The 27849-nt window shown below is 40.4% G+C and overlaps 2 protein-coding genes across 8 annotated transcripts in view; one reads left to right on the top strand and one right to left on the bottom strand.

Annotated features, from left to right (window-relative positions):
• Positions 1-26950, bottom strand: Mettl4 (methyltransferase like 4). 6 transcript variants are annotated; one of them, XM_027397839.2, is made up of 9 exons: positions 26650-26949; positions 23535-24425; positions 19727-19789; positions 16274-16643; positions 10477-10546; positions 7900-8074; positions 5722-5828; positions 5294-5385; positions 1-519 (listed from the first exon to the last, which is right to left on the bottom strand). In XM_027397839.2, exons 2-9 carry the CDS (start codon positions 23931-23933, stop codon positions 374-376), a joined length of 1422 nt encoding a protein of 473 aa, XP_027253640.1. In that variant the 5' UTR covers positions 23934-24425; positions 26650-26949; the 3' UTR covers positions 1-373. The 6 variants fall into 6 exon arrangements, with proteins under 6 accessions (XP_027253640.1, XP_027253645.1, XP_027253642.1 ...); XM_027397844.2 differs by having other exon boundaries at positions 16274-16556; XM_027397841.2 differs by having other exon boundaries at positions 26678-26949.
• A 71-nt stretch (positions 26951-27021) lies between these two features.
• Positions 27022-27849, top strand: part of Ndc80 (NDC80 kinetochore complex component) — a 34060-nt gene continuing 33232 nt past the window's right edge. Inside the window, exon 1 of one of the 2 annotated variants that reach the window (XM_027397835.2) lies at positions 27022-27244. The gene's annotated coding sequence lies outside the window, so the exon portion shown is untranslated. Of the gene's footprint in view, positions 27366-27849 lie in introns of both variants that reach the window. The other variant, XM_027397836.2, reaches the window with a different exon arrangement.

The following is a 27849-nucleotide window of genomic DNA, read 5'->3' as shown; positions in this document are numbered from 1 at the left end:
TACTTTCTGACTCTTTCTGGAATGAGTCTTCCATTTATTTTTTAACACCACCAAATAAACAATATCCACAGGCAAGTTCATGACCTGGAGTCCACAGTACATGCTTTCAAAATTTGTCTTGTAGCAGAGACAGGTCTTTCCACTAATTGCTTACCTCTTTAATTGTAGAGAATCTAGAATGGTGTGGGATATTAGTGCAACTGAAGTTAGGATTCATCTCAAAATCGCCGGAAAGAAGTCACTTGTTGAAAAGCCAAAGTCTATGTACATTTCTGAGCACAGTGGTGTAAAAGTTCACACATCTAACCACACTGAGTGATACAAGGAGAAATGGGTCTGATGGAACTGGGGAAATGCAGCCCAACTTTTACAGTCAGCGTCCAGACTGCAGAGCAAGGAAATAATCCACATGCTGAAACTTGAGGACCTCGTTGCCCCAACTCATCCAACCTGGCTGTAAATTTCGAGCAAACAATTCTAAACACTGCCCACCTGGCTTGATGTAGTCTTTCAGTACTTCTGCCCAAAAAGAAAAGAAAAAAATCAGTTATTAAAAAAGAAATGTTTCCTTTTTAAAAGCAGGGAAGGGCAGAAGAGGCAGATACTGTTTTTAAGACAGACAGTGAATTAAGAGTCAGGCATGTCATGTCGGCTCTGCTAAAGGAACAAGCACCTGCAGGCTTGGAAGCAGCACCATTGCACCTGCACTAGTTCTGATTTACGGCTTTTCATTTGCAGATGAGAAACAAGGGCATTGACTGCCCACATACCTGACTCTCTAGTTTTCCAATACTGCTCACCCCTCTCCTGAGAATTAATTTACTTTATTTTTTAGTAAATGCAATCCATGCATTTAAAAACAATATAAAGACAATCTGCTTAAAAATGAAGATAAACTATAAGTCTAGTTTTAGCACAACTTTAGTGAAATAATTAAGCAAAGAGTTGTATACAGGCAGGAGTATTCAAAAGTTGTAACTACTGCCCCATAGCTGAAACTTGGAAGTTCTAAGTCTATTCCCACACTATATAGTTCTTTGCCTAAATTTCACCATGCTATTTCCAGTTAAGGAGCCCTAACTTATGTATTCTTAACTACTACACTGAAAAATCATCTTTTTTGGAGAGAAGACATTTCATTTAGATTAGTTAAGTAACTGTGGTCCATACTGCCTGGGAGAAAGGAAAACCACGGCAACTTATTTTTAAAAAAGCACTTGTCCACTTAGAAGACAAACAATTAAATCATTCTAACCCTGATTGTGTTCTGGTTGCTCTACTAACCACATAACAGGAATTTGGTATAAAAATGGTTCCAAGAAGAAAGAGCTTTAGCAAGCAGAGTACAGTTCATAGTTGCTATGTTAGACTGACCTTAGAAGAAGCCTGTCAAATTCTAAGAATAACAAACAAGGCTTCTGCAGGATTTTTCTGTTTTGCTTGGGAAGTAAGAATCCAGCCCACAGCCTGTACATGCTAGACAGGCACTCCATCTCTGAGGTTTACCTACAGCCTCGTGGCTTCTTTGGGAATAATTGAGAGGTTTAAAAGATAACAACTGTAAAGTTAGAAAGATAATATAGCAGGGGTGATCCAGAAGGAGTTGGGGAGAGAGGGGAAGTGAATACCATCAAAATACATCATATGAAACTCAAATAACTAACAAAATCATTATATTACTACTAAAAACATTTCAAGCTTCAGACTGTTCTTTGTCCAAGAGTAATATTCTTATTTGCCAAAAGTCAAAGATAAATTAAAAGCTGTTTTTGCCTGCAATTGAACTAACTCAAACTTAGGCTTTTTCCTGTAAGGAAAGCATGGGTTAAGATATAGTGACGTAAGGTTATGCTAACCACCCCCCCTTCTATTTTATAGAAGTTCATATAAGCTACGGTGCAGTGATACAAGATGGTGGTTTTACTTAGGCTCCAAAGTCTTTTGGCAAAGATGTTCTTGACGACATTGTCCCCTGGAGAAGGGGAAAGGATCACGATCCCCTGAGCTAATTAAGAGCATGGGAAGAGGGGGGAGGGAGCTATGAGAATGAGAAGGGAAGAAGAGGAAGGATTCAGAGGTCATGAGGGAGCAGAAAGGTTGAGTCAGGGGAAGAATAGAAGAAAGGGGATGTGATAGGTCGGGTTTTAGTTGGGGAGGGTGGTGGGGGGGACGGAAGGGAGAAGAGAACTGGGATTGTCATGTAAATCAATCTTGTTTCTAATTCAAATAAAAAAAGTGATTAAAAAAAAAAAAAAAGATGTTCTTGACGATGGGGCCGGAGAGACGGTTCAGCGGGTAACAGCTCTTGCTGAAGCTCTGAGATGAATGGGTCTCTGACTCTTGCCTGCTCTTGGGGCTCCTTTCCTCCTGTGGGGTTGCTATGTCCAACTTCAATGTGGTAGCTTTGCTTTAAATTATTGTATTTTATTTTGTCATGCTTGGTTGTTATCTGTTGGAGGCCTATTCTTTTCCGATGAGAGACTGAGGAGGAGTGGATCTGGTGGGAGGGGAGATGGAAAAGGACCGGAAGGAGTTGAGAGAGGGGAAACTGTGATTGGATGTACTGTATGAGAAGGGAATCTATTTTCAATAAAACAAAAAACAAAAAGCAAAAAGCAAAAAACACTTTCTGCTCTTACAGAGGAGCAGAATTGATTCCCAGCACCCACATGGTGGCTCACAACCATCTGTATTTTGGTTGAGGGGATTCAATGACCTCTCCTGGCCTCTGCAGGCATCTGGGAAGCATATGAGGTACAAACATGCAAACAAAACACCCACATATATAAATAATTTTTTAAGAAGACATATCTTAAGGTTTTGAAGCAAGAGAGAACAGTTCATGTTTTGAGAATACTTAAAACAGTTTAATAAGGTTCACAGGAAGCCAGGCGTTGGTGGCGCACACCTTTAATCCCAGCAAAACCCTGTCTTGAAAAAAAAAAAAGAAAAAAAAATTCACAGGAAAAAGATATATAGATATATAGATATATAGATATATATAGAGATATATATCATTCACACCCCCAGAGTTATGATTTCACTGTGAAATTTCCACAGGAATCTTTGAATCACTTTCTCATGGCTTTAACTTGTACCTCTCTATAGGCAAAACATACACTAAACTAATCTGAGCTCAGAAACAAAGTACTGCAAATACTTCATGCATATCACTATGTAGCCGAAGCTTGAAGATTTATATTAAGTCATTCAGATTTTCCCCACAAACACAACTGAGTTGAAATGTTTGCAGTTCTAAAACGTGCCTGTGCTGCTCTCTAGAGGCAGTACAGCAGAACTGCACATTGTAGACTATTCAGGGCCAGACTTAAGTCACTGTCTTTAAATCTTTTCTCTTAAGAATAATTTTTAAATGTATTTTTACTCTATTGCAAATGAAATGACAAATAGATTAAAAGTAATCTCAGAATGAAAGGCTTGGAGTCTTAGATGTCTTTGTAAATCTTTTCAGCAAACTATAAACCCTAAAACAAATGACTTACAGTTAAGCTTTGGTACATACCATACCATACCAACAAAACTAAAGTATACAAATTGTATTTCCTTAAAGTACAACTGGTGTTAAATTTTTTTCAAGGAACAGTAGAGTTCACTTTCATCTAGGTCACAAACTAATGCACTAGCATTTATGCAGTCCTACGTGTGAGGTTTCAGAGGATCCTTCTAAGACAAAGAATAAATAGTCAAACAATGCCAGGTGTTGGTGACGCATGCCTTTAATCCCAGCACTCAGGAGGCAGAGGCAGGCGGATCTTTGTGAGCTCTAGGCCAGCCTGGTCTACAGTTCCAGGACAGGCTCCAAAGCTACACAGAGAAACCCTGTCGAAAGAAAGAAAAAGAGAGAGAGAGAGAGAGAGAGAGAGAGAGAGAGAGAGAGAGAAAGGAGGGAGGGAGGGAAGGAGGGAGGGAGGGCGGGAGGGAGGGAGGGGAGGAAGAGAAGAAGAAGAGAGCCAAACACATCTGAGTTTCTCAAATTAAAGGTACTGTAAAGACTCCTTTGAAAAGTTAGTCAGGGTAACAGAAATCCTGAGTTCACTTTCTTTTGTTTGTTGTGTGTGGGGGTGTGTTATCTGTGTTACATAGGTGTGATACAAGCACTCAGCATGTAAGTACCAGAGTGTAGTGCCAAGGTCAGAGTAGGTATTCTCCATCACAGCTCTCTGAGCCTTATTCCCTTGAGACAGGTTCTCTCATTGAACTGGAAGCATAGTATCTGGCTAAACTGGCTGGTGAGCCCCTGATGATGGGGCTGCAGGCACACACACAGCAGTGCCTGGCTTTTTGCAGGGATGATGGGGGACTTGTACTCATGCTAGCTGAGCAAGCACTCTGACCCACAGAGCCCTCTCCCTAGCTCCCCTAAGTCCACTTTCTTATGTTTTCTTTTTCTAACTCACAAACTATATCCTGCAAAAGAAAAAAAAAATAGGCCATAGTTTTTAAGTAGTAGTGATCAAATTAATAAACTATCTTCCTGAAGAAGTTATCTAAAAAAGAAACCTGCAATATCAAATTCTGGTTCCCAAGGACTTCCATGAATAAGCCTTTAAACTCCCACTTGAAAAAAAATTGACCGTTTATTGACTTTTAAATACACTGTAAATAGCGAAAGCAATTCTTACCACTCTGCAGTGTTAGATATCATTACTCACTCTGAGAATAAGGGTGGCAAAGAAAAGATACAGGTAACCAGCCAGAGCAGCAGAGTCAGAAGTCACATGCAAGTGACCCAATGCCTGAGGCCAGCACTCCCCACTAGCCCTTGCTGCTCAGTTCCCCTGAGTGAGGGGCACAGCACTGAGCATTCCAGCCTGAGGGAACGGCAGCCTCAGCTGCCTCCCCATGTTCAACAATAGTAGCCTGCCTTTGGGAGACATACAATCACCACGTTCAGATGATCCTAGACATCTCTTCTACTAGGCTGGGTTCCTGGTTTTAGGACAAGCAAGGGATTTGCTGGGTCTGAATCCTAAACCTGAGTGCAAAACAAGGCCACTCACTGACCTACATCCTCTGAGGCCCCAACAGCCTTCATCTATCAAGGCTACTACTGGAGGGACAAAGATGGTAAAGAAAAGCTGGGAAAGGTGCTGAAGGACAGCTGAGGTAACGTGCTCTATTTCATAAGTTCTGCAATGAATTTTCTACATTTCAGAATATTAAAACAAACATCTAATTCACAAACCTACTAAATTCAGTATTCATTCAAATACTAAATTCAGTCCTTTGGGTATTTTCAAAGCCCTTACAGCTCTGCCTCACAGACACGTACCGGCAAGAGGTGGCTTGTGTGAGTGAAGAATGCAGGGCACGCTGACGATCAACTTCTGATCTGGGACAGGGGACACTTTCACACCTGTGCTCCTAATCGACAGAACAAGGTAACAAACTATTACTTAAAGGATCATTTTTTAATTATATGCTATAGTTGCATCTTTTTTTCTCTTTTAAATAGTAATTAATTTTATTAATTACTATTTAAAAATTCAAACACTTTTAGAATGTCATTTTTCTTATCAACTACTATAGTTTGGATAAAATGAAAGTTAATATAAAATTTTTAGTTATTATAGAATTTATACTTTTCAGCTCTAGGCCATTTTTAGATTTCAAAAGTATAAAAATTTTAAAAAATCCATGATCACTGTACTAATTTTAAAAGCCTGTAGTTATATAATCTTGAAAAATCACTTTTCTTACCTTAACACTGAAGCAGCTTTTTCTCGAACTCTCCCCAGGACAAGACATTCATAAGGCTTTTTGTGTGGAGAATCCAATGGGAACACGAACTCCCCTGAATGGGTGATCTGAAAGGAAGGAACCATGGAAAGCCATTTTTTTTTTTACTGTCATTATACAGTTTCCAAAAAAAAAAGAGAGAGAGAGAAAGAGAGAGAAGCTATTAAACATCCATGCTAGGATTGTCCAATAAAAAATAATGTATGGGGGCTGAAGAGATGGCTCAGAGGTTAAGAGCGCCGACTGCTCTTCCAGAGGTCCTGAGTTCAATTCCCAGCAACCACATGGTGGCTCACAACCATCCATTATGAGATCTGGTACCCTCTTCTGGTGTGCAGATATACACGGAAGCAGAATGTTGTATACATAATAAAAAAAATAAAATAAAATCTTTAAAAAAAAAAGTATGAGCTACAAATGCAAGCCACATATATAATTTTAAATTCTCTAGCAATAATATTAGAAAGAAGGTTTTAAAAAAGAATGCAGGGTAATGAATTTTAGTTGCATTTAATCTAGCATGTCTAAACAGTATTTCCACATGCAACCAGTTTTTAAAAGGTACCATAATATATGACATTCTTTCCTCCATAGTGGGTCCTTCACGTCCAACATACAATAACACTCAACAGCACCTCTCTATTTGAAGGGCACAAATCAAGTGCTAGAGAGCTACATGTCACAGTGACTACCATACTGGACAATGTACCTATAAGGAATGTTTTAAAACTCACATAACATGGATATTTTAAATATATTGTGTTATGTCCAGCTACTGCATGCTTCTGCCTCCAGGTGTTTCCCCTCCCTGACTGTACCCCCTTGTGACCCCCAACTCCAGGTGTTTCCCCTCCCTGACTGTACCCCCTTGTGACCCCAACTCCAGGTGTTTCCCCTCCCTGACTGTACCCCTTCATGTCCCAGACTCCAGGTGTTTCCCCTCCCTGACTGTACCCCTTCATGCCCCTGACTCCAGGTGTTTCCCCTCCCTGACTATACCCCTTTGTGACCCTCAACTCCAGGTGTTTCCCCTCCCTGACTATACCCCTTTGTGCCCCGGACTCCAGGTGTTTCCCCTCCCTGACTGTACCCCTTTGTGACCCTCAACTCCAGGTGTTTCCCCTCCCTGACTGTACCCCTTCATGTCCCAGACTCCAGGTGTTTCCTTTCCCCAACTGTAGCCCTTTCAGTTGCTTCTTGTCAGGTACTTGTTCACAAGAAAAGTAACTTAACACCTCAGTTCAAAGAATTAAAGACTTAACTTTAAAAGACAAAAAAAAAAAAAAATCCAGATATGTATCTAAAAAGAAAAAAGAAAAAGAAAATATTGTGTTATCATCTTTCACATAAACAATCTCTACTTTTTATGATCACGTGTTCCTGGAAACCAGGCCATTGTTAATTCAGTCATTAATTCACTCAAATAACAGTCACTGATTATTAACCACATGACTAAGTAGTTAAAAATAAAGCCTTCTATACTTAAGACAGCAGAAGGTCAGAGCCACAGTTTAATAAGGGAAGACGGTGGGGTAGGTAATGAGGTAGAAGAAACTTGGTGCTGAGACTGGCTCTTGGTATAAATTCCAGGCTGGCAGCTTAGCAGGATGCAGGGGGAGGGAGGGAGAAAGAGAGGGAGAGAGAGACTGAAAGCCTAGGAGGCAGCTAAACGTGGTTACATAAGTTTAAGGTCATCCTCAACGCACTGTGGATTACAGGAAACCCTGTCTCAAGGAGGAAAAAAGAACAAAGAAACAGAACAAAAGGTTCTTGGTTCCCAAATCTTCTCCACAGACACAGACACAGACACAGACACAGACACACACACACACACACACACACACACACACACACACACACACACACACACACAAACACACACGTGCACTCGTGCACACAAAATTATTTCATAAACTAGAGCTCTTTATAACTTTACTCTGATCTCCAAGGCCAGCATTTGGGGACTCGATGCAAAGACACAGGATAAGCAGACAGACACCTTGAGAACAGGAAGACAGGTGTTCAGGCACAAAGCAGAGAAAGTTCTCATCAGAGCCTGATGAAGATACCAGTGATGTGGACTCAGTAAGATACGGAATGTGACACTGTGTTAACACACGAGCGAACTTCTGAACTCACTTTTACCCAGTACCATTCTGCAATGACTTCCACGGACCATGAAGGATATAGTTCCTCCTTCACAAAACAGAGGTGCTTCTGTCTGTTGGTCACCCAAGTAACAATAAGACAGTCAGCAGCCGCCAGCTTAGGGACAGGCATTTGCTTTATCTGCTGTGGTGATAAACAACTGTACCTGAAAGTGAACAAAAAAATATGAGAAAATTAGCTTCAAGAGAGAAATATAAGCAGGGAAAAGAGCTGTAGGGCACCAACCCCACAGATACAAAGTTCCAGGAGCCATTCATGTGTGGTAAATGTGGAGTCACGCTGACACCTGGTGGATCCACTGGCACTTACACATGCACCAATTTTTCTATTTTATTAGTTTTTAATTGCCAAGCTGTAGGGGTTTTTTTATTTTGTTTTGTTTTGTTTTAATACTTTCAAACGACTTACACTTTGGTAATTTTCCCACATGTAATATGCTTTTTCTCCCATCCAGACTTAAACAAATACTGTCTGGATTCTGTCACCATGGGTTTCACAGGAACCCCATCAGAGTGAGCCTTGAAACTAGTGTCTCATCGACTCAAATGGTGACATCTCTTGGTACAAAGAAGCATTAACTGTGAGCCTGGTGAAGTGACAGCCATCTGACTTCCGTGAGGTGCCACACCCCACTGTGAGTGTCTTGCACACACTGTTGGGCCCCAGACCCCTATCACCATGCCCAACCTCACCTTCCCATTAGAGTTTCAAACCCATTCACCACCCTGTTTGTCTTCCTGTTTTCTCTCAAGTCTGAACCCTCTCATTTTAAAGGCCCACTGCCTCGTGCCTCCAAGCCATTAACTATCGAAGGAAACTTGTTTTTCTGGAATGTTACTTGTTCTACAAATATCCAAACAAATACAATTCTTTCTCCAACATTCCACAGACAACTGGAGATGGCAAGTCGGTATTCCAGTGTCCTCATTGTTGCTTCTAGACTCTATCAACTTCTGCAAAACCTTCCTTCTCTTTGTTATCCAGCCAAGCTGGCCCCAAACCTTCCTCACTGAATGTATTTTGTAGTTCTCACTCTCAATATTTAGTGTGCTGGAGCTCTGAGACCCATCTGTCTCAACAAGGAAAGCTTTGACACTATCCCAGGCAACTTCAAAGCACAGCCTATATAACGTGCACACCAGTGTTAATTCACCTATACAAACAATACACGCACTCACCCTCCAACAACCCCTTCCAATGGCATAGCCGAGGCCTTGTCATTGGGCACGCATGAGGATGTGTGCATGTGCATATTCATGCACACAACAGGAACTGAACCTAGGGCCCTGTGCATGCCAAGCACACACTCTATCCCTGAAGCATGCCCACACACACAGCCAATGCCACAATGCAATTCAACTTCTTCATACAGATAAGTAAGGTGAAGGAAAACATGGAGCAAAAGAATTAGACCACTGAGGCTTTCAGTCTATTCTCAAGTTCTCAAACCAGTCATAGACTCTTGTATTGACCCTTAGTTATAAAAGAAGCTCCTACCACTCGACTCACTCAGTAAAAAATAAGGAGTCTTCCAAGGGGCAGGCACAGGCATTGGTTCTGATATAAAGCAACATTACATCAGAGGGGGTCAGGAATAGCTGGCAAACTTTTCTTAAGCAAATAAACTTGGTGAAAGGATGTAAAATGAACAGGTAAAAGAACTCAGATTGCAAGCACCCTGGGCTCCTAACATTCGAAACATGACACTCCCCAAACACTAGCCTGCCCATTCTCACGGGGATGATTTTTCAGAGACTGTTTTGTCATGGTAGAAACAGTATTAGGTCAAAACTCTGCATTATGATGCTATAACAGCACCTCTGATTTTGTTCAAATATACTTCAAGTTTTTAAAAGTAACTTCCTCTTACTTCATTCTCAAGTGGGTCCAAAAAGTGTATAGACATATATAGAGATACAGATGTAGACACAAACACAGATATCTATTCTCTTACAACTTAGAAAGAAAATTATCACACACCTTATAAACAAAAATCCAAAGAAAGCTAAAGATAATTGTTGAAAGGAAGGACCTCAGTCTGAGTTTATAACAACACAGGAATTGCTGTATCTGGGAAACTGAAGGGTGAGAAGAAACTGAAAGCAGTCAGCACAAGTACAGGGGAAAGAAAGTTTCCTCAAGTTATAAAGATGTTAGTACAAGTAAATACCAGCCCAGCAGCTAACTGAGCTTATCCTTTGACATAAACTGAAAATACTAACAAACACGTGAACTCAATGATTCACTCCCAGCACATTACTGTAAACTACAAGCATAGCACATGTCTCAGTTTCTGAATGTGGCAGGGAAGAAGGCAAAAGGATGGCCCTTAGTTGCTGAGGAAACCCTGAATGGTTCAGGCCTCAGTAGCAGCTGCAGACCACTGTTTCACAGATACATCAGTTCCAGTTCAAGTGTCCAGAATTAAGGAAATTAATTTTTGATGAGAGTGTTGTTAGTAGCTCGGATAACGCTGTCATGTTTATGGCATACTAAAGTAGAGCACACAAAGGTCTGCAATCTAACAGATGAGTTGCTCCCACGTACCTGTTACTTCTTTTAACCGATTTGTTCTGCCATGGTGGATCAATCACAATTACATCAAATGTTTTACTACCTGAAATCAAAGACACAATTTCAAAAAACATCCTCTGTATGTGATGAGTTTAAGAGCTAAACACTGGGACTGAGGGGAAACCATAGAGCCCACACTTTCACAGGCAAGTTCTGAGCTGAACCAGAATCCTTCAAGATAAAAACTAAACAAGTAAAGCACATGCACGAGCACATGCACATAAATACATACACACACACACACACACACACACACACACATAAATACATACACACACACACACACACACACACACACACACATACACACACACTAATGACTAAAAATGAAACTAAGACAAAAAGTTTTAAAGAGGGAACAGCAAGTGCTCTGCAGGTCAAAGCCACCAAACCTGCTGATCTGAGCTAGATCTGGAACCCACATAAGGATGAAAGAGGAGAAGAGTCCACAAAACTGTCCTCTGACCTCTACACACGTCACAGAAATACACAATGATAATAAGAAATTAGTATATTCCAAAAGTAAAGTACTGCTTTTTGAACCTAGGACCTTGGGCTTGTTCAGCAAGCTGTATAAGTGAGCTAGACCCAGTCCAATGAAGGACATTATAGACACACAAACAATGGAATACAACAAAAGAGTTTACAGTACTTATTCAGATACTGTAACTCTGGGCCTTTGAGACAACAGCAATTGCAGTTGCGCACAATGACTTTTGCAGCGCCATCTACAGATGGTTACAGTCCACTGAGCTTGGTACTAACAATTTGAAAATCCCCTTACAATCCTGGCCCTACTAGGTACTTTTTTAACTTGCTCTTTTTTAACTTATCACATTTTGCATCTCCTATTTCAGATGTCCTAGCTTGGATTTGGTATTTCCTCATCGATAGATTCAGATCATCTATTTCTGGCAAGACTATTACCAAAGTAAGTCTTCCACACTATACCAGAGAAGCAGGTGACTCAGGATGTCAAACTGTGTCACAACATCACTCTGTTAAAGTGCTGTCTGCTGGTCTGTCCAGCTTCTCGTGCTCACAAACAATTACTTTCTGCCAAGACACTTTAAAAGCATGAGAACACCCTTTCTCAGCCACTATTTTGTCATTCAGTGATTACTATGACATTTGTCAAAAGGAAATTTCCTGGATCCATTATCCTATTCATATTAGGTAACTGGAATTTATTCTAAGGAAGAGTTTTTCCTTCCCCATCAATTAAACAACATAGAAATATATTTTGATAAATGTACAGGCTCATAAGTGATCTAAAGGATACAAATTAAAATAAGGATAGAGGAAAGCAGGTAGGCTAACTGCTGGCCCACCACACCAAAAGAAACACAAGAAATAAATAATCCCAAACCAGAAGATCACAACAGGAAAAACATACACACACCACCACCACCACCACCACCACCACCATAACAAGAACACAATAACAGGAATCAACAAACACTGCTCATTGATCTCTCTCAACATTGGTGGTCTCAATTTCCCAATTAAAAGACACAGACTAACAAATGGATACAAAAATAGAATCCATACTTCTGCTGCTTCCAAGAAACACACCTTAACATCAAGGATGGACACCACCTCAAGTTAAAAGAATGGAAAAAAAAGTATTCCAATCAAATGGACCAAAAGTAAGCAGGTTTGGCCATTTTAATATCTGACAAAATAGCTTTCAAACCAGAACTAATCAGAAGAGATTAAGGACACTGCATATTCATCATAGAAAAAATTCACCAAAAGGACATTGCAATTCTAAACATCTATGCACCATATACAATGGTACCCAAGTTCATAAAAGAAACACTATTACAGCTTAAGTCACATATTGGCCCTCACACATTTTTGGGGGTGACCTTAATACCCCACTCTCACCAATGGACAGGTCACACAGACAAAAACTAAATAGAGAAATGCTAGAGCTAATTGATGTCATAAACAAAATGGACCTACCAGTATTTGCAAAACATTTGACCCAAACACCAAAGAATATATCTTCTTCTTAGCATCTCATAGAACATGCTCCAAAACTGACCACATACTCAGACACAAGGCAAGTCTCAACAGATACAAGAAAACTGAAACACCATACATCCTATCTGACCACCATGGATTAAAGCTGGATGTCAATGACAGAAACAACACAAAGTTTACAGACTCATGGAAACTGAACTCATTACTGAATGAAAAAAGGGGGTCAAGTCAGAAATAAGAAGAAAATTAAAAACTTTTTAGAACGGAAAGAAAATGAAACACAACATACCCAAACTTATGGGAAGTTCTAAGGCAGTTCTAAGAGGCAAGTTCATAGCACTACGTGCCTACATAAAAAAACAAACAAACAAAAGCAAAGAGGTCTTATTCTAGTAATTTAACAGCACACCTGAAGGCTCAGAACAAAAGGAGAAATCACACCAAAGTAAGTAGATAGTAAGAAATAATAAAACTCATGATAAAAGTTCTGGAAAAATTAAGAATATAAGAGACATACTTCAACTTGATAAGGGCAGCTTACAAGAAGCCTATAGCCAACATCAACTTAAATGAAGAGAAACTCAAAGCAATTCCACCAAACTCAGGAACAAGACAAGGCTATCCACTCTATACCCATTCAATATAGTACTTGAAGTTCTAGCTAGAGCAATAAGACAACTAACAAGGGTATAAAAATTGGAAAGGAGAAAGCCAAAGTATCTTTATTTGCAGATGATATCATAGTACACACAACTGACCCTAAAAATTCTTCTGGGAAACTTCTACAGCTGATAAACTCATTCAGGAAAGTAGCTACAAAATTAACTGACAAAAATCAATAGCCTTTCTGAATACAAATGACAAATGGACTGAGAAAGAAATCAGGAAAACAACACCTTTCACAATAGCCTCAAATAATATAAAGTATCTTGGGATAACTAACCAAGCAAGTGAAAGACTTGTATAATAAAAATTTTAAGACACTGCCAGGCGGGGGTGGCGCATGTCTTTAATACCAGCACTTGGAAGGCAGAAGCAGGGGGATCTCTTGGAGTTCAAGGCCAGCCTTGATTCCTTATGACTTTTTCAGATATGTTTAACTATTATTTTACTCTCCTTTCTCCCTGTGTATTTATCTCCCTTGAACCTAATTATAACCCTGAAAACATACATACAGGTAACATTACACAGACTGAGCAGGTCACATACATATATGCATGTAACAATTAATTAAAAATTAAATGAAAAATCCATAAATTTGAAAGAGAACAAGGAGGGTTTGAGACAGGGTTTGGAGGGAGGACAGGGAAAGAAGAAATGGTGTGATTACATCATTATCTAAAAAAATAAAGACGTAATTGTTGCAGAATATTTGTTTAACTATGTAAAGATGTGTTGCATTTGTTTAATTATGTAAAGATGGGTTGTTGTTTTACCTTGCTGCCTAAGGCACCTGACTGGTCTAATAAAATGCTAACAGCCAATAGCAAGGGTGGAGGTATAGGCAGGACTTCTGGGCAGGGAGAGTAAGGAGGAGGAGGAATTTAGGCTTGGAAAGGAAGAAAGAAAAAGAGATGCCAGGGGCCAGACAGACAGACAGACAGACAGGGAGAAAGCAGGAAAGTAGGACATACAGAAGGAAAGGTAAATGAAGGTAGATGAACAGAAACAGGTTAGATTAAGTTAAAAGAGCTAATGGGACAAGCCCAAGCTTAGGTTGAGCATTTATAATTAATAAGTCTCCATGTCTTTTTCTGGCAGGGGGAGCTGGTTGGCAGGTCAAAGAAAATTCCAACTATACATGATACAATAAATAAAATAAGAAGGTGGTTGTTTTTAAAATATTGATATGTAAGAGATAAAAGGGAATGGAAACTATGACATTTTAAGTAACTCATCCCTGTCACCTACTCTGAAGAATTTATGACAGACACTATCACTGGATAACCACCCAGGCATAAGGTGGCTTGTCAGTAATTAAAAGGTTTTCAATAGCAAAGTATATTGCAGTTGCTTATAACTTAAAATGTTGCTATAAAATATCCCAATAACAGATTAAATTCAACTTGATTACATTACCACCTCTTACCTACCACATTCCTTAGGATAAATTATAATTAACAACATGTATCACTGAGCTAAAAACCTGATACAGTCATCTCACATAATCCTCAGTGACCTTCAGGAATAGGCACAGAAACCAAGCTTGTTAGGTTTTTTGTTTTTGTTTTGTGTGTGTGTGTGTGTGTGTGTGTGTGTGTGTGTGTGTGTGTGTGTGTGTGTATGACTATCAGCCTGGGTGATTGTAGACCTCAACAACTTTTTAAACTTTGTACAAAAAAAAAATGTTTCAAGAAATTTTTAGGTAACAAGTGATTTAGAAGTAGGACCAGTATCTGAAAACTTCTTTTTCTTTAGCACTAGTAGGACAATGATCCTTTCTCGATGTGGTCTTCCACAAAAGGAATTCAGAAATAGTTAATGCTTAAGCAATAGCTATTATAATAGTCTTATTAACTGGCCTTTGTAATACCAAAATAAGGGAGGTCTTGGCCAGTGAGGGATAATATTTCCAAATCAAATTTGTTAGCTAAGGTAATTTTATATTTCTTAAGGCATCTTGAAATTAAGATGAGTGTAAATCCACAGTGGTTGAAAAGAGTTTTGAACATTTTTACTCATGACAAAACTGCATAGGAATAGGATTTGTCTTTAAGAAAAAAAAAAAAAGATCTCTATTGTTTTTATCTTATTTTATGTGCAAAGTGTTTTGCCTGCATGTTTGTCTATATACCACATGTGTGTCTGATGCCCTCAGAGACCAGAAGAGGGCATCAGATTTCCTGAAACTAGAATTATAGTTGTGCATTCTGGGGATCGAACCCAGGTTGTCTGAAGAGCAGCCAGTGCTCTTAACCACTGAGCCATCTCTCCAGTCCCAGACATAGTAAACAAATCAAAACAACAACAAAAACAAAATCCCCATGGAAAACTCCTGGACACTGATGTAAAAGTTCTTGGTTGTATAAAACACAGATGGGTTAATCCACCTCCCGGTAGGAAAACATGTGCTTTTGCATGATATTTGTCCTTAACATTTCTTTTTCTTAAAAGAAAAACTTAAAATGTAACATAAAAGGCTAGAAATGAAAAGATTTTAAAGGCTAGAAAACAACTAAAGTGTTTTCATTTCAATAAACTCTTGGTTAAACACAAGTGTGTTCTGAATTCCTGAGCACAGGTAACTATTGTATTTGTTTTCTTTTTTTTAAGATTCTTTTTATTTATTTATTATATATACAACATTCTGCTTCCATGTGTATCTGCACACCAGAAGAGGACACCAGATCATAACAGATGGTTGTGAGCCACCATGTGGTTGCTGGGAATTGAACTCGGGTCCTCTGGAAGAGCAGCCAGTATGCTCTTAACCTCTGAGCCATCTCTCTAGCCCTGTATTTGTTTTCTTAAGTACCAGTTTTTTAACCCTTTATTTGTAATGAAAATTTGTTTTTAAAAACCAGGAGGTCTGTGTGGTGACACATGCCTATAACCCTAGCATCCAGGAAGCTAAAGCAGAATGGAGATATCAAGGCCATCCTGTGTTATACAGCAAGTTAAATGCCAGTCTGGGCTACTTAACAAGACTCTGTCTCAAAAGTAAACAACAGAGCAAAAGTCAGCAATTTAAAACTGAACTTACATTCAAAGTTCATACTCTTTAACTTCTGAGGTGACAGAAAAAGTGTCTTTTTCTAAAACAAACATAAAAACTACTTACAGTTGAGGAGTGGCTGCATACAAGAGATGTCAGACAAAAGGAAGCTGCTCTGGGGTGGTAGCAGGTATTTCTGTCCCATTAAAGTAATCATTCTGGAAAAGCTGGAGTTGTTTTCAACCACCTGTGGCAATAGATCCAGCTCTGTGACAGACAAATCATCTTCTGTCAAATGTAGCGTCTGAAGCTCAGTCTCACTCACGGAGGGCAAACGCTTTGCCATCTCACAGAATTCTGACAAATTGCAAGCATCCAGGGGTAAAGTGATGCGGCCACTATTTCCATCCTGTTTCCCAACAAATGGATAAAGAAAACCACTTTTGAGACCTTCTTGGATTAACTGTGAAGATCCATCCAAAATCAGCTCTCTGATCTGTTAAAAAAAATTGTTTAAAGTACATTAAAACGATACTGGTTTTAAAATCATTTTGGGGGTGGGGGCTGGAAAGATGGCTCAGCAGTTAAGAGAACTGGCTGCTCTTAAAGAGATTCTGGGTTCCACAGAAACAGCTGACCTGAACAAGGGGGAGCTCATGGTCCCCAGATTGATAGCTGGGAAACCAGCATGAGACTGATCCAGACCCCATGAATGTGGTGTCAGTGAGGAGGCCTCCGAAATCTATGGGGCCTCTTGTAATAGATCAGTACTTATCCCTAGCATAGCAATGGACTTTGAGAGCCTATTACACATAGAGGGATACTAGGTCCTATCCCAAAGGATATGACAGATTCTGAAGACCTCCCCCCATGGAAGGCCTCACCCTCCCTGGGGAGCAGAAAGGGTATGGGATAGGTAGGGTGTTAGTGGGGAGCAGGGGAGGAGGGGAGAGAGAGGGAACTAGTATTGACATGTAAAACAATCTTGTTTCTAATTTAAATTAAAAAATGGAAGAAGAAGAAGAAGAAAAAAGAGAATCTGGATTCAATTCCCAACTCCCACATGGTTGCTCACAACTAGCTGTCAGTACACTTCCAGGAGATCTATCACCCTCTTCTGCCCTCAGAGGGCACCAGGCATGCACAGGGTATACAGACATGCTGGCAGGCAAAACATCCATACACATAAAATAAAATTAGATTACATTACAATAATTTTCCAAATAATTAAATTTCTGCTATGCTTTAGATATCTTATTTAATATATTAAAATCCACTCTTACTAAGCTTAGCATAATTTTATCATATAATGAGATAAGACAATATAAAGATAACACTATAAGAGCATACTTTTGAACTCTACAGAATAAAACACACCCCATAAACCCCCTATTAAGTAATGTAACAATGAATGTATACAAAATGCTGAAGCTTCGAGACAAAAATAACTTTTCCTTGCTTGGGTTGTTTCTGTCAGATATCTGTGATGATAAGAAAATAACTGCCACTTATGCTCACCTATGCTCTGCACAGCAAAGACCCACCACATTCTTGTAGGACATGGGGTATGAAGGGCACCTATCAACATAACCCACATGCTTTTTTTCCTTGTGCCAGGAACCAGAGCCCTTTGCTCTGGTCCAGACATTCCACATCTTCTGCCAGCATCTATGAAACTTCATGGTAGGCTAACTTATTCACTTCCTGAATCTCTGTCTTCACAGTCCTCACTGGAGCATTGGGTGATCATGTCTCTCAGTACAGAAGAAATACTGACCTTAGACACTGCTCTAAACCCATCTTTTAAAGCCCACCAGAAAGGGTAGAACAAGCCGGGCGTTGGTGGCGCATGCCTTTAATCCCAGCACTCGGGAGGCAGAGGCAGATGGATCTCTGTGAGTTCGAGGCCAGCCTGGTCTCCAGAGCAAGTGCCAGGATAGGCTCTAAAGCTACACAGAGAAACCCTGTCTCAGGGGAAAAAAAAAAGGGCAGAACAAGTAACACCAATTTTGCAGGCAGAGAAGTTCTGAATGCTACACATAGGAGCACTATATCCAACAGTTACAAAACATCATGGCCAACCCCACACAGTATAATCTCAATGATTATACACGCTGGGCAATGAAACAAATCTCAACAAACTTAAATGAACTAGAATCTATTCTTATACCCCAAAGGATTTAAGTTAGAAATAAAGAACAAAATGATTTTAAAACCAACCCCAAATGCAAATGAGATAGTTCTTGTCTAAATAATTCATGCAGGTCAAAGATGAAATCACAAGAGAGATTAGAAAATGCTCTCCTACAATGAAAGTAAAAATATAAAATATCAAGTTACATAGAATCACAACGGGATCCCATTCCATACCCATTAAAAATGGAATAGAATGTTTTGGTGAAAAGGTGGAAAAATTGGAACCTTTGTGTGGAAATACAAAAATTGTACAGCAGCTATGAAAACAAGATAGTAGTTTCTGGTGGGGGTGAATTCTTCTCACCCAGAATAGAATGTATAATCTATTCTACAACTTCTATAGTAGCAATATGACAATATCTACCAAATGTTCAAATCAATAATTAGGGGGAAGGGGAACAAAAAAAAAATGCATGTTTTCTCTCATCCACAATGTAGATTTGATGATATATGTGTGTATGTCATTATTTAACTCCGTGTGTGTGTGTGCATCATGAAGGGAGAAGGGGGACTACGTGGGAGGGCGTGGGGTGGAATATGAGCAAAGTACAATGATACACATGTATGAAAATGTCATGATGAGCCTCATTATTTTCTAGGCTAACTAAAACAAGTCAAAAAATCAACAATTTGTCAAAATACAAGAAATCAAAATAGGATCATGAGAGTTGGCCCTCGGAAGACTACCTCCACGCAGCAATCTATCATCTATTGCTATAGTATACTTATTCTCATGTTGAATCTTTTGAGAGGTTTCGTGTTGTTTTCAGGGGCTTTTTTTTTTCCACTATGAATTGTCAGCATTATTTTCATAATTTGCCATGTTATATATTCCATCCTCACATCATTTCCAATACTGAAAATACAAATTGTGCAGACTTATAAAGAATTCTAATTCTTCTATGCACCTTTTGCAAATTTCACTCTGCAAAACACATTATCATGCTGATTTCATATATAAGACAGCCTCATTCTACTCTCCCCAACTTTCTTCTACCCAACACTGGTCCTCTTTTTACCCTCAAATAATCCCTCTGCTTTCATGTGCTATCTACATATATAAAGTTAAATAACAGTCTATGTTCAGATGTTCATTGTTGAACCTAAATTCAACACATGAGAAAAAACCTCCAAGAGTAAAAACATTGCAACATCCTTAGTGAACTTAACCAATAGCACAAGATTAATTCATCAGATACTTAAACTGACAAGACAGGTAGTGTTAATAAAAATTGGCTTAAACTGTTCATTACTGACAAGAAATATATAACTTAATTCTAATTCTGATCAAAGCAATTGGTTTATTTCTAAGATATATTTTGTTCATTTTTAAGCTACTTCATATTAATCTTCCTACATGATCAATAAATATTTTATACATACCTTTGTATGATATTCCATAGCATCCAATTCACCTTGATTGAAAGCCACACATCTTTTACGCTTCTAAAGAAGGTGACAAGAAAAAAATAATGTTGCAGTCTATCACAAAGTTGACATTTTGAAACCTGTTAGATTTAATATTCTATTTATTTTTTAAAGGTAAGAATTTCCATTGAGTTCAAGATCAGTGCAAAGGGTACATGTGTCTGTGGAATATGAAGGAACTGTAACTCTTCATAAGCAGTTTGTTGCCACAGTTACCTATCAGTTTACATGCATAAGGTATAATTACTCTCCACTTTCTTCATTGCTGAACATGAACCATCTATAGGCTATCCAGAGAATACCTGGGGCTGAAGGGAAGAACCAGTGGTCAGGAGCACCGGCTGCTCTTACAAAAGACCCAGGTTTGGTTCCCAGGACCCATATTGTTGTAATTTAAGAAAAGCAGAGGTCGAGAGAGAAAGATGCCATGAGGCAGGGTTCAAGCAGAGGGTTTTTTTTATTAGGGAAAGGGATCATAAAAAGGGGAAAGGGGAGGAGGGAGACAGGCCTCCAGAGACAGGAACAGCAGGAGAGAGGAGAGGGAGAGAGAGAGGGAGAGAGACAAGAGAGAAAGAGAAGGATGGGAGGTGGGCAGGGAACATAGTGAATGTGCACAGGTGGTGTTTTAGTGGCTGCAGCTGGGGGTGTATCCTGTCAGAACCCCAAGGACAGACCAGTACAGACACCTGATACTAACACATATGGTGGCTCAAAACTGCCTATAACTCCAGTTTCAGTGGATCTGACGCCCTCTCCTCGTCTCCACAGACATACACATGGTGCACAGAAATATATATATGCTAAACACTCATAGGCATTAAATCAATATTTTTTGGGGTTTTTTTGTTTTTGGATTTTCAACTCGCTCTGTAGACCAGGCTGGCCTCAAACTCACAGAGATCTGCCTGCCTCTGCCTCCTTAGTGCTAGGATTAAAGGCGTGCGCCACCAACGCCCGGCTCAATAATTTTTTAAAAAAGAAAAATAATCTCAAAGCCAGGGATGGCATCTCAGGTCTGCAATACCAGGAAGTGAAAAGAAGGGGGCAGGAGGGGCAAGAGCTCAAGGTCATCCATCCTTTGATACACAGTGTATTCCAGAACAGCCTGGGCTACCTGGACCCTGTTACAAAAAAAAAGATAAAAAAGAAAAGAAAGAAAGAAGTGCAAGGTATGATGCTATGACATTTATCACCAAACCCAACAACTTAAACTCAGTCTCCAGGATTCACCATTTCTAAAAACTGTTCTCTGACCTTACAGATGTACACCATGACACACATACACATAGGAAGGAAATAAATAAATAAATAAATAAATAAATAAATAAATAAATAAATATGTTTAAAGACCTTTAGGATTGGTCTGAGGGTTACAGACACACCAATGCTAGCCAAATTGTGTACCTGACTATGACCCACGCAACAGAGACTGAGATAGGAACAGAGAGCAGTAACTTCCTCCTTTTCACCGCTGACCTGCTATTAACACAGTGTCAAAGTCTGAGCAGGCTAAAATAGTTGTTGTTGGCTAAATACTTAAGAGGATTTAAGGTTAGGCTAATTAGGTAATTTGTATCAGCATATCAAAAATAAGATAAATGTCATCATGATAGAATTTATGACATGTGCTCATCTGTACTTTCCACATTAAAATGAGACATGTATTAGGCAACGGTGGCAAGTGCCTATCATCACAGCACTCCAGAGGCAGAGACAGAGCCATGAGTTTTAAACAGACTGGTCTATACAGATGAGTTCCAAGACAGCACAAACTACAGAGACCTTGTCTCATTTTTACAAAAAAAAAAAAAAAAAAAAAAAAAATTTACCCAAGCTAAAATCAAATGCTTGGTGATCAGAATTAGTAACAGTAATGTATCTGAGATTTTATTTTCTTATTCTTCACATGTAGGCAAATCAGTACATACTTGCTGAAAAGGAAAAACACGTCCAAGGGAAAAAAAAATCACAAGAAAATTAAAAACTTCATCTCAGGTACCTCCAAAAGTGGAAGAGGTTAACACTACCAACTTCCTTATTCAAGTTCTTAGTATGCTTCCCTAACTTCTTAACCAATTTTAAAGTACAATAGGTACAGGCACTGTGGTTATCTTATTTCATCACTATGCCCAAAAATAAATGACAATATCTCCAACAAGACAATATCTGAATGTAGTTTGTACCTCTGCACAAACTCAATAAACACATCCAAGATTAAAGCACACACTGCAGGCCCTTGCTGCTGAGCCTGACCTCAGTTCAACCTCCAGGGCCAAGGGTTCACAAGGCAAAAGGAAAGACCCACCGCTTAACCCTGTGTAGCACGATCAAATGACTTTTATTGGTGAAGGTGGTGTTGTTTTGCAGGTTTTTGTTTTGTTTTGGGGGAGATGATCTCATACAGCCAAGCTAACCATGAACTCACTATGCAGCTAAGGATGGCCTTGTCCTCCTGATCCTCCTGCCTCTACCTCCCACGTGCTGGAATTACAGCTGTGTACCACTGCACCAGACTCAAACTTTAGTATATACCCAAGCACAAGTACCTCATAAATACGCATTTTCCACAGTAGCTTTCCTCCTTTCACCACTAGAAAACTTTTCAAAACTACCACCCTTCTCTCAAACTTTTATAATATGAGTCTATTCTCTAAAGACAGACCTTTAAAATTCCCTTAAAAATGCACTGACTGCTTGGGAATTTTGCATAGAAATTTTTAAATCTAAAATAGACGTAAAAACATTCAATACTGTTCTTATTGGCAGTGGGACCTGAGAGAGTAGGGCCTGAAAGTGAGGCAGGCTAAAGTCTCCTACAATAGCCAACTTTATTCAGAGCATCAGACAGTTTATACTCTGAGGGTTAAGAAGAGTCACGTGAGTGAAGTATCCAATCATAAGGCAAGCTGCATACGGCAAAAAACATGCTTTTCCATAGAGGCAGATAAACAAATAACAATAGACAGTTTTCATGAATAATCTGAAGAAAACTCACTCCTATCTACTACACCTGGGAGGGGCAAACACCGCATTCCAAGAACAATTTCATAGTTTTGAGTGAACCGAGATAGATAACAAGACTCCTGCCTTGTGGATATTTTCCTCACAAGCACTCAGAATTCTCATCTCATGACTCCATTCTTGGACTGTGTTCCAATTCAATACCACACAAAAAGAATTTTGTTTCTTTTACAGACAATTTACTTCTGAGCCCATTATCTATGTTTTTTTTTTTTTACATTTATTTATTCATTCATTCATTGTGCACTGAGGAGAAGGGTGCTTAGCAAGGACACCCATGTGGAAGTTAGAGAACAATTTGTGGGAGTCAGTTCTCTCATTCTACCAAATGAGCCCTGGTGACCAAACTCAGGTCATGAGGTTTGATAGTAAGCACCTTTCCCTGCTGAGCTATCTCCCCAGGCCTTTGCTTACTTTCTGAAACATGCAACGTGTTCTTCTAGAATGTTAGGAAATAGAATTAAAGGTAGGTGATGGCAAATGCGTATAACCCCAGTGCTTGGGAAATGGAGGCAGGAGGCTAAGAAGTTTGTCATCCTCAGCCACACAGTAAGTTTGAGGGCAGCCCACACGATCCTGACTCAACAAAAAAATAAATAAATAAAAATTGCTCTTGGACATGCTAACACTTTCTGTATTATTAATTCTTTATACTTAGAAAATGGGAAGATATTTGAGATACTGGAATTAAAATTTTGTTTCATGTAAAAAGAGAGAGAGAGAGAACTTTAAAACTTCCTACCTTCCCAATAGAAATGGAGACCTCTTGTTTATTACCAGTCACTAAATTCTCGTTTTTGTTACTTTGTTGGCATTCTTTGTGAACAGCTGAAGTTATGTAAGGTTTGGTGACATTAAATAACTCAGGTCGGAAAACATATTTTTGGGTGATCCTTTCACAACTTCCTCCATCCTCATCCTCATTGCCTGGCACAGTAGTAGAGTCAGGAGCAAAGCATGGAGCAGGAGCTCCAAAAGGAGACATGGCATCCATCTGAAGAGAGTCCAGGTAGACAGAAGAAGTATGCTTGTTTTTACTACAGGAAGGTTCTTGATGCTGTTGAAGTTGATAGTTGACCTTGTTAATGAAAGAAAGATGATCCAGTAACCACCCGGGTGACAAATGGTGCACCACAGACATTCTCTCTTAAAAAAAAAAAAAAAAAAAAAAAAAAAAATTTAAATAAAATAACTGAGAATCAAGAATCAGAACTAAGGCTGGAAGAGTAGGTCAATGTAGGGGGTGCTGGGTTTGATACCCAGTGCTACAACGACAAAAAAACAGAGGACAACAACAACAAAAAAAAAAACTTTTAAAACAGGTTCTTAATGTCCTATATTTCAATAATGATGTACTTCAAACACACAAGTAGGTTTTATGTCCAAACATACAAGGTGGGCATGTACATAGCACCTCTAAGGAAAGATGCAATACTTTAACTGTCTTTTAATTTTACAGTTGGTCATTCAAATTTTTCAGCAGACTTGGCCAAAGATGCTTTTAAAACGATGAATCTGGATTCCCAGGTTGATGCTCCTTTCTTCTGTTACCCTCCATGGTCCTGTTTTGGTCCTTGGATTGAAGCACTAGTCCACATCATCCAAGTATTCAAGTCACTAAACAGGTGATGTCCTATAGAGTCAAAGGATAGTTAATTACCCACAAGAATTAAGCTTCTTAGATGGCATAAACTTATCTAGAGAGGGCCACAGAATTTCAAGAAGTTAGCCTTTGCGTTTCCAAACTACAATTGCCACAGGATGTCATTCTATTACTATGATCCCAGCCCTACTTAACAGTTATCAATGGAAGAACAGTAAGATTAAAAGACTGCTCCTGTTGAGCAAAGTGCAGTATCAATAGTGCATCAAAAGCACACACCTTTCTAGTTTCTCTGACAGAACTAGAGCGAAACTAACTAGTTTGCTAGGTCAGAACTTCAAGGTCTAGATCTATAATCTGTTTAAGTCACACTCTAGTAACTAGGTTTTTCGGAACTACTTTATCTTCATTTAAAATACGTTTTGCAGGCTAGAGAAATGGCTCAGAAGTTAAGAGCACCGAATACTCTTCCAGAGGACCTGAGTTCAATTCCCAACAACCACATGGTAGCTCATGACCATCTGTAATGACATCTGGTACTCTCTTCTGGTGTTCAGGAATACATGGAGGCAGAATGTTATATACATAATAAATAAAGTCTTAAAAAATAAAATAAAATATGTTTTGCAGTTCTGGATGTAGCTTATTTAATTGTAATGTAGTGGAAACTTTAAGAGGGAAAGGCATAGCTAATAATAAACATAGCATTTATAGTCAAATTTCTTATGCAATTGACCATGAACTAGTCTTTGTTCCTCATTTTTTAAAGACCGAGTCTTAGGATATAGCCCTGGTTGGCCTGGGATTCCCCATGTAGACCAGATTCACAGAGATCTTCCTGTCTCTGCCTCTAGTGCTGGCATTAAAAGTGTATGGCACTTTCAGGCTGTTATTTGATTTCACTAAGCTTCAAAGTTTTTGGATTTTTTTGGGGGGAGGTGGCTTTTTTTGGTTTGGTTGGGGGTTTTGTTGTGTTTTTTAATTTTTTTAATTAGAAAAAAAAATTATTTTACATGTCAATCCCAGGTCCCTCTCCCTCACCTCCTTCCCTAATCCCCCCTCCCCCAACTAACACCCTACCTATCCCATACCCTTTCTGCTCCCCAGGGAGAGTGAGGCCTTCCATAGGGGGTCTTCGATGGGGCGGGGAGGTTAAGTTGGGGGAAGAACAGAAGAGCACAAGATAAGAGATAATATAATAGAGAGAGACATTATAGGTTTAAGAGAAATCAGGCACTAAGGAAATGTCTGGAGAGCTACAAAGATGACACCAATTAACAATCTAAGCAACAGATGAGAGGCTACCTTAAATGCCCTCTTCTGATAATGAGATTGATGACTAATTCACGTGCCATTGTATAGCCTTCATCCAGCAGCAGGTTTTGTTGGTTTTTGTTTGTTTTGTTTTGTTTTGTTTTTGAGATAGTGTCTTACTACGTTGCTGTGGCTGTCCAGGAACTCACTCTGTAAACCCAGCTGGTCTGGAAATCAGAAACCCCCTAGCCTCTCTCTGCCATCTCGAGTGATGATGACATTAAAGGCGATGACATTAAAGGCGTTCGCTACAACGCCCGACCAAAGTCATCATTTTTATGTTGTCTTGTCATGAGTTTAGAGAACTGAATGAGATACTCCCGATGAATTCTTGCTACTCACTGAGTCTGAAACATAACAACGGGTAACACATCTGCTGACTGTTACCAGTGACGGGGGTCTGGTGATACCTGTGATTTTGGTTCCCACGTGATGTGGCATGACATGAGCCAAGGAGACACAGTGATGGGTAGGAAAAAAACAAAAACAAAAACAAAAAAACAAAAAACCTGAAACTCAAAAAGGCTGCTACGGAGCCGGGCGTTGGTGGTGCACACCTTTAGTCCCAGCACTCGGGAGGCAGAGGCAGGCAGATCTCTGCGAGTTCGAGGCCAGCCTGGTCTACAGAGCGAGTTCCAGGACAGCCTCCAAAGCCACAGAGAAACCGTGTCTCGAAAAACCAAAATAAAATAAAAAGGGTGCTCGGCCTGCAAACTACAACTCTAGCTAATGGCACGACGGCTCTGAGATAAACTTTCGCCAAGGCCTCCCTCCACCGTCTGGGAACCCGCCGTGCCTGCCTGTGGTTGCACGGGGAGGATCCACAGCGCTCGGAGCACCCTGCAGCTACTTATCACCCTTCAGACTCCTCCTGAGCTCGGGCCAGCAGAGCCCCACCACACTCCATAGCCGGTGCTACCGTCGGAAAAGGTCACGCTACCTCCCAGACTCTCCGCCTCGGAACGCACGCATCTAAACCTGGTCCCGACGGAGCCCAAGAAAAGCCTCGCTGCCCCGGTCTATGGGCGCAGCCATGTTGCTGTACGGAACGCGACTCAGGTAGCGCTGGGGCCGCTCCCTCCCGACATCGCTGTCGTCCTAAGTTCCGGTTTCAAGCGTCGGGCCAGACTCCCCTCGGGACAAGGACACCGGCTTCTACACGACAGGGGCCCAGGGTTCGCGCCAGGAGCCCGAGGTGCGCCGCGGAGCGAGCGGCACGCCCACTTCCGGCGATCGCGACCGGCGTGCAGGAAACGCGTCTGCGCTCTCGCCGAAGGCGCCCTGACGTCACGCCGGCGGGGATTTTTTTAAAAAATTCAAACGGCCCTTGGTTGGCGGAGACGAGAGCTGTCGTTTTGGCGGCTGTTTTCGTGTGCGGTTGCGCCGTTCCCTCGAAGCCGGACGCTGGGTCTCGTCGAGAAGCCGAGAGGAAAGTAACTGCTGGCACGGGGTTAGCTCCGTTCGTGTACAACGCTCTGCGGCGGGCGTGAGAGGGGATTCCTGGGGGTGGAATCCGCCCGGCTCCGCTTTCCCGGGTCAGTAAAGTTTGTGCGAGCCACGTTTGTAGAGGAAGAAGGGGGATGCTGACTGACGGGTGGGGAACTGACAGGAGGAGGTGACAGGAACGCAGCTAATGCAGCATCTTAGAAGCCGCGGGTAAGGAGAAAAGTCTGGGAAGTAGAAGTCTTGAGTAAAAATCTAAGTGGGATGTTTAGCAGCCGAACAAGAAGAAGGGGTGTGGCTCAGCGCACAGCCGACCGTGCTAAAGGTCCTGGCTTTCCATCCCCCACAGCTAGAACAAAACAAACGGTGAGGTGAGATCTGTCCAACCCTCAAAGGAAGCCGGGGCAGGACCCGAAAAGGCGGAGTGGATGGATATAGTGTCTAACACCGCAGAGATGGAGACAGGATCCGACATAGACATGTTTATGATACTAACATGTTATGAAAGTGGAAGCAGCCAATACAGCATGTTGTGGGCCGGATTGTTTATCTTTTGTTGAAAGGGAGGACTAGAACCAGAAAGACAGTAGCGTTGACTACTGTTTAACCCAGAAACATTGGGTTAAACACAAAGCAAGACAGGTAGATGTTGTCATTTCCGGGGTCGCATGGCCACCCACGTAGCATCCCAGGTGTT

Source organism: Cricetulus griseus, chromosome 2 (genome assembly GCF_003668045.3).
Source record: "Cricetulus griseus strain 17A/GY chromosome 2, alternate assembly CriGri-PICRH-1.0, whole genome shotgun sequence".
NCBI lineage: Eukaryota > Metazoa > Chordata > Mammalia > Rodentia > Cricetidae > Cricetulus > Cricetulus griseus.
This window is presented reverse-complemented; position numbering and strand designations above follow the sequence as displayed.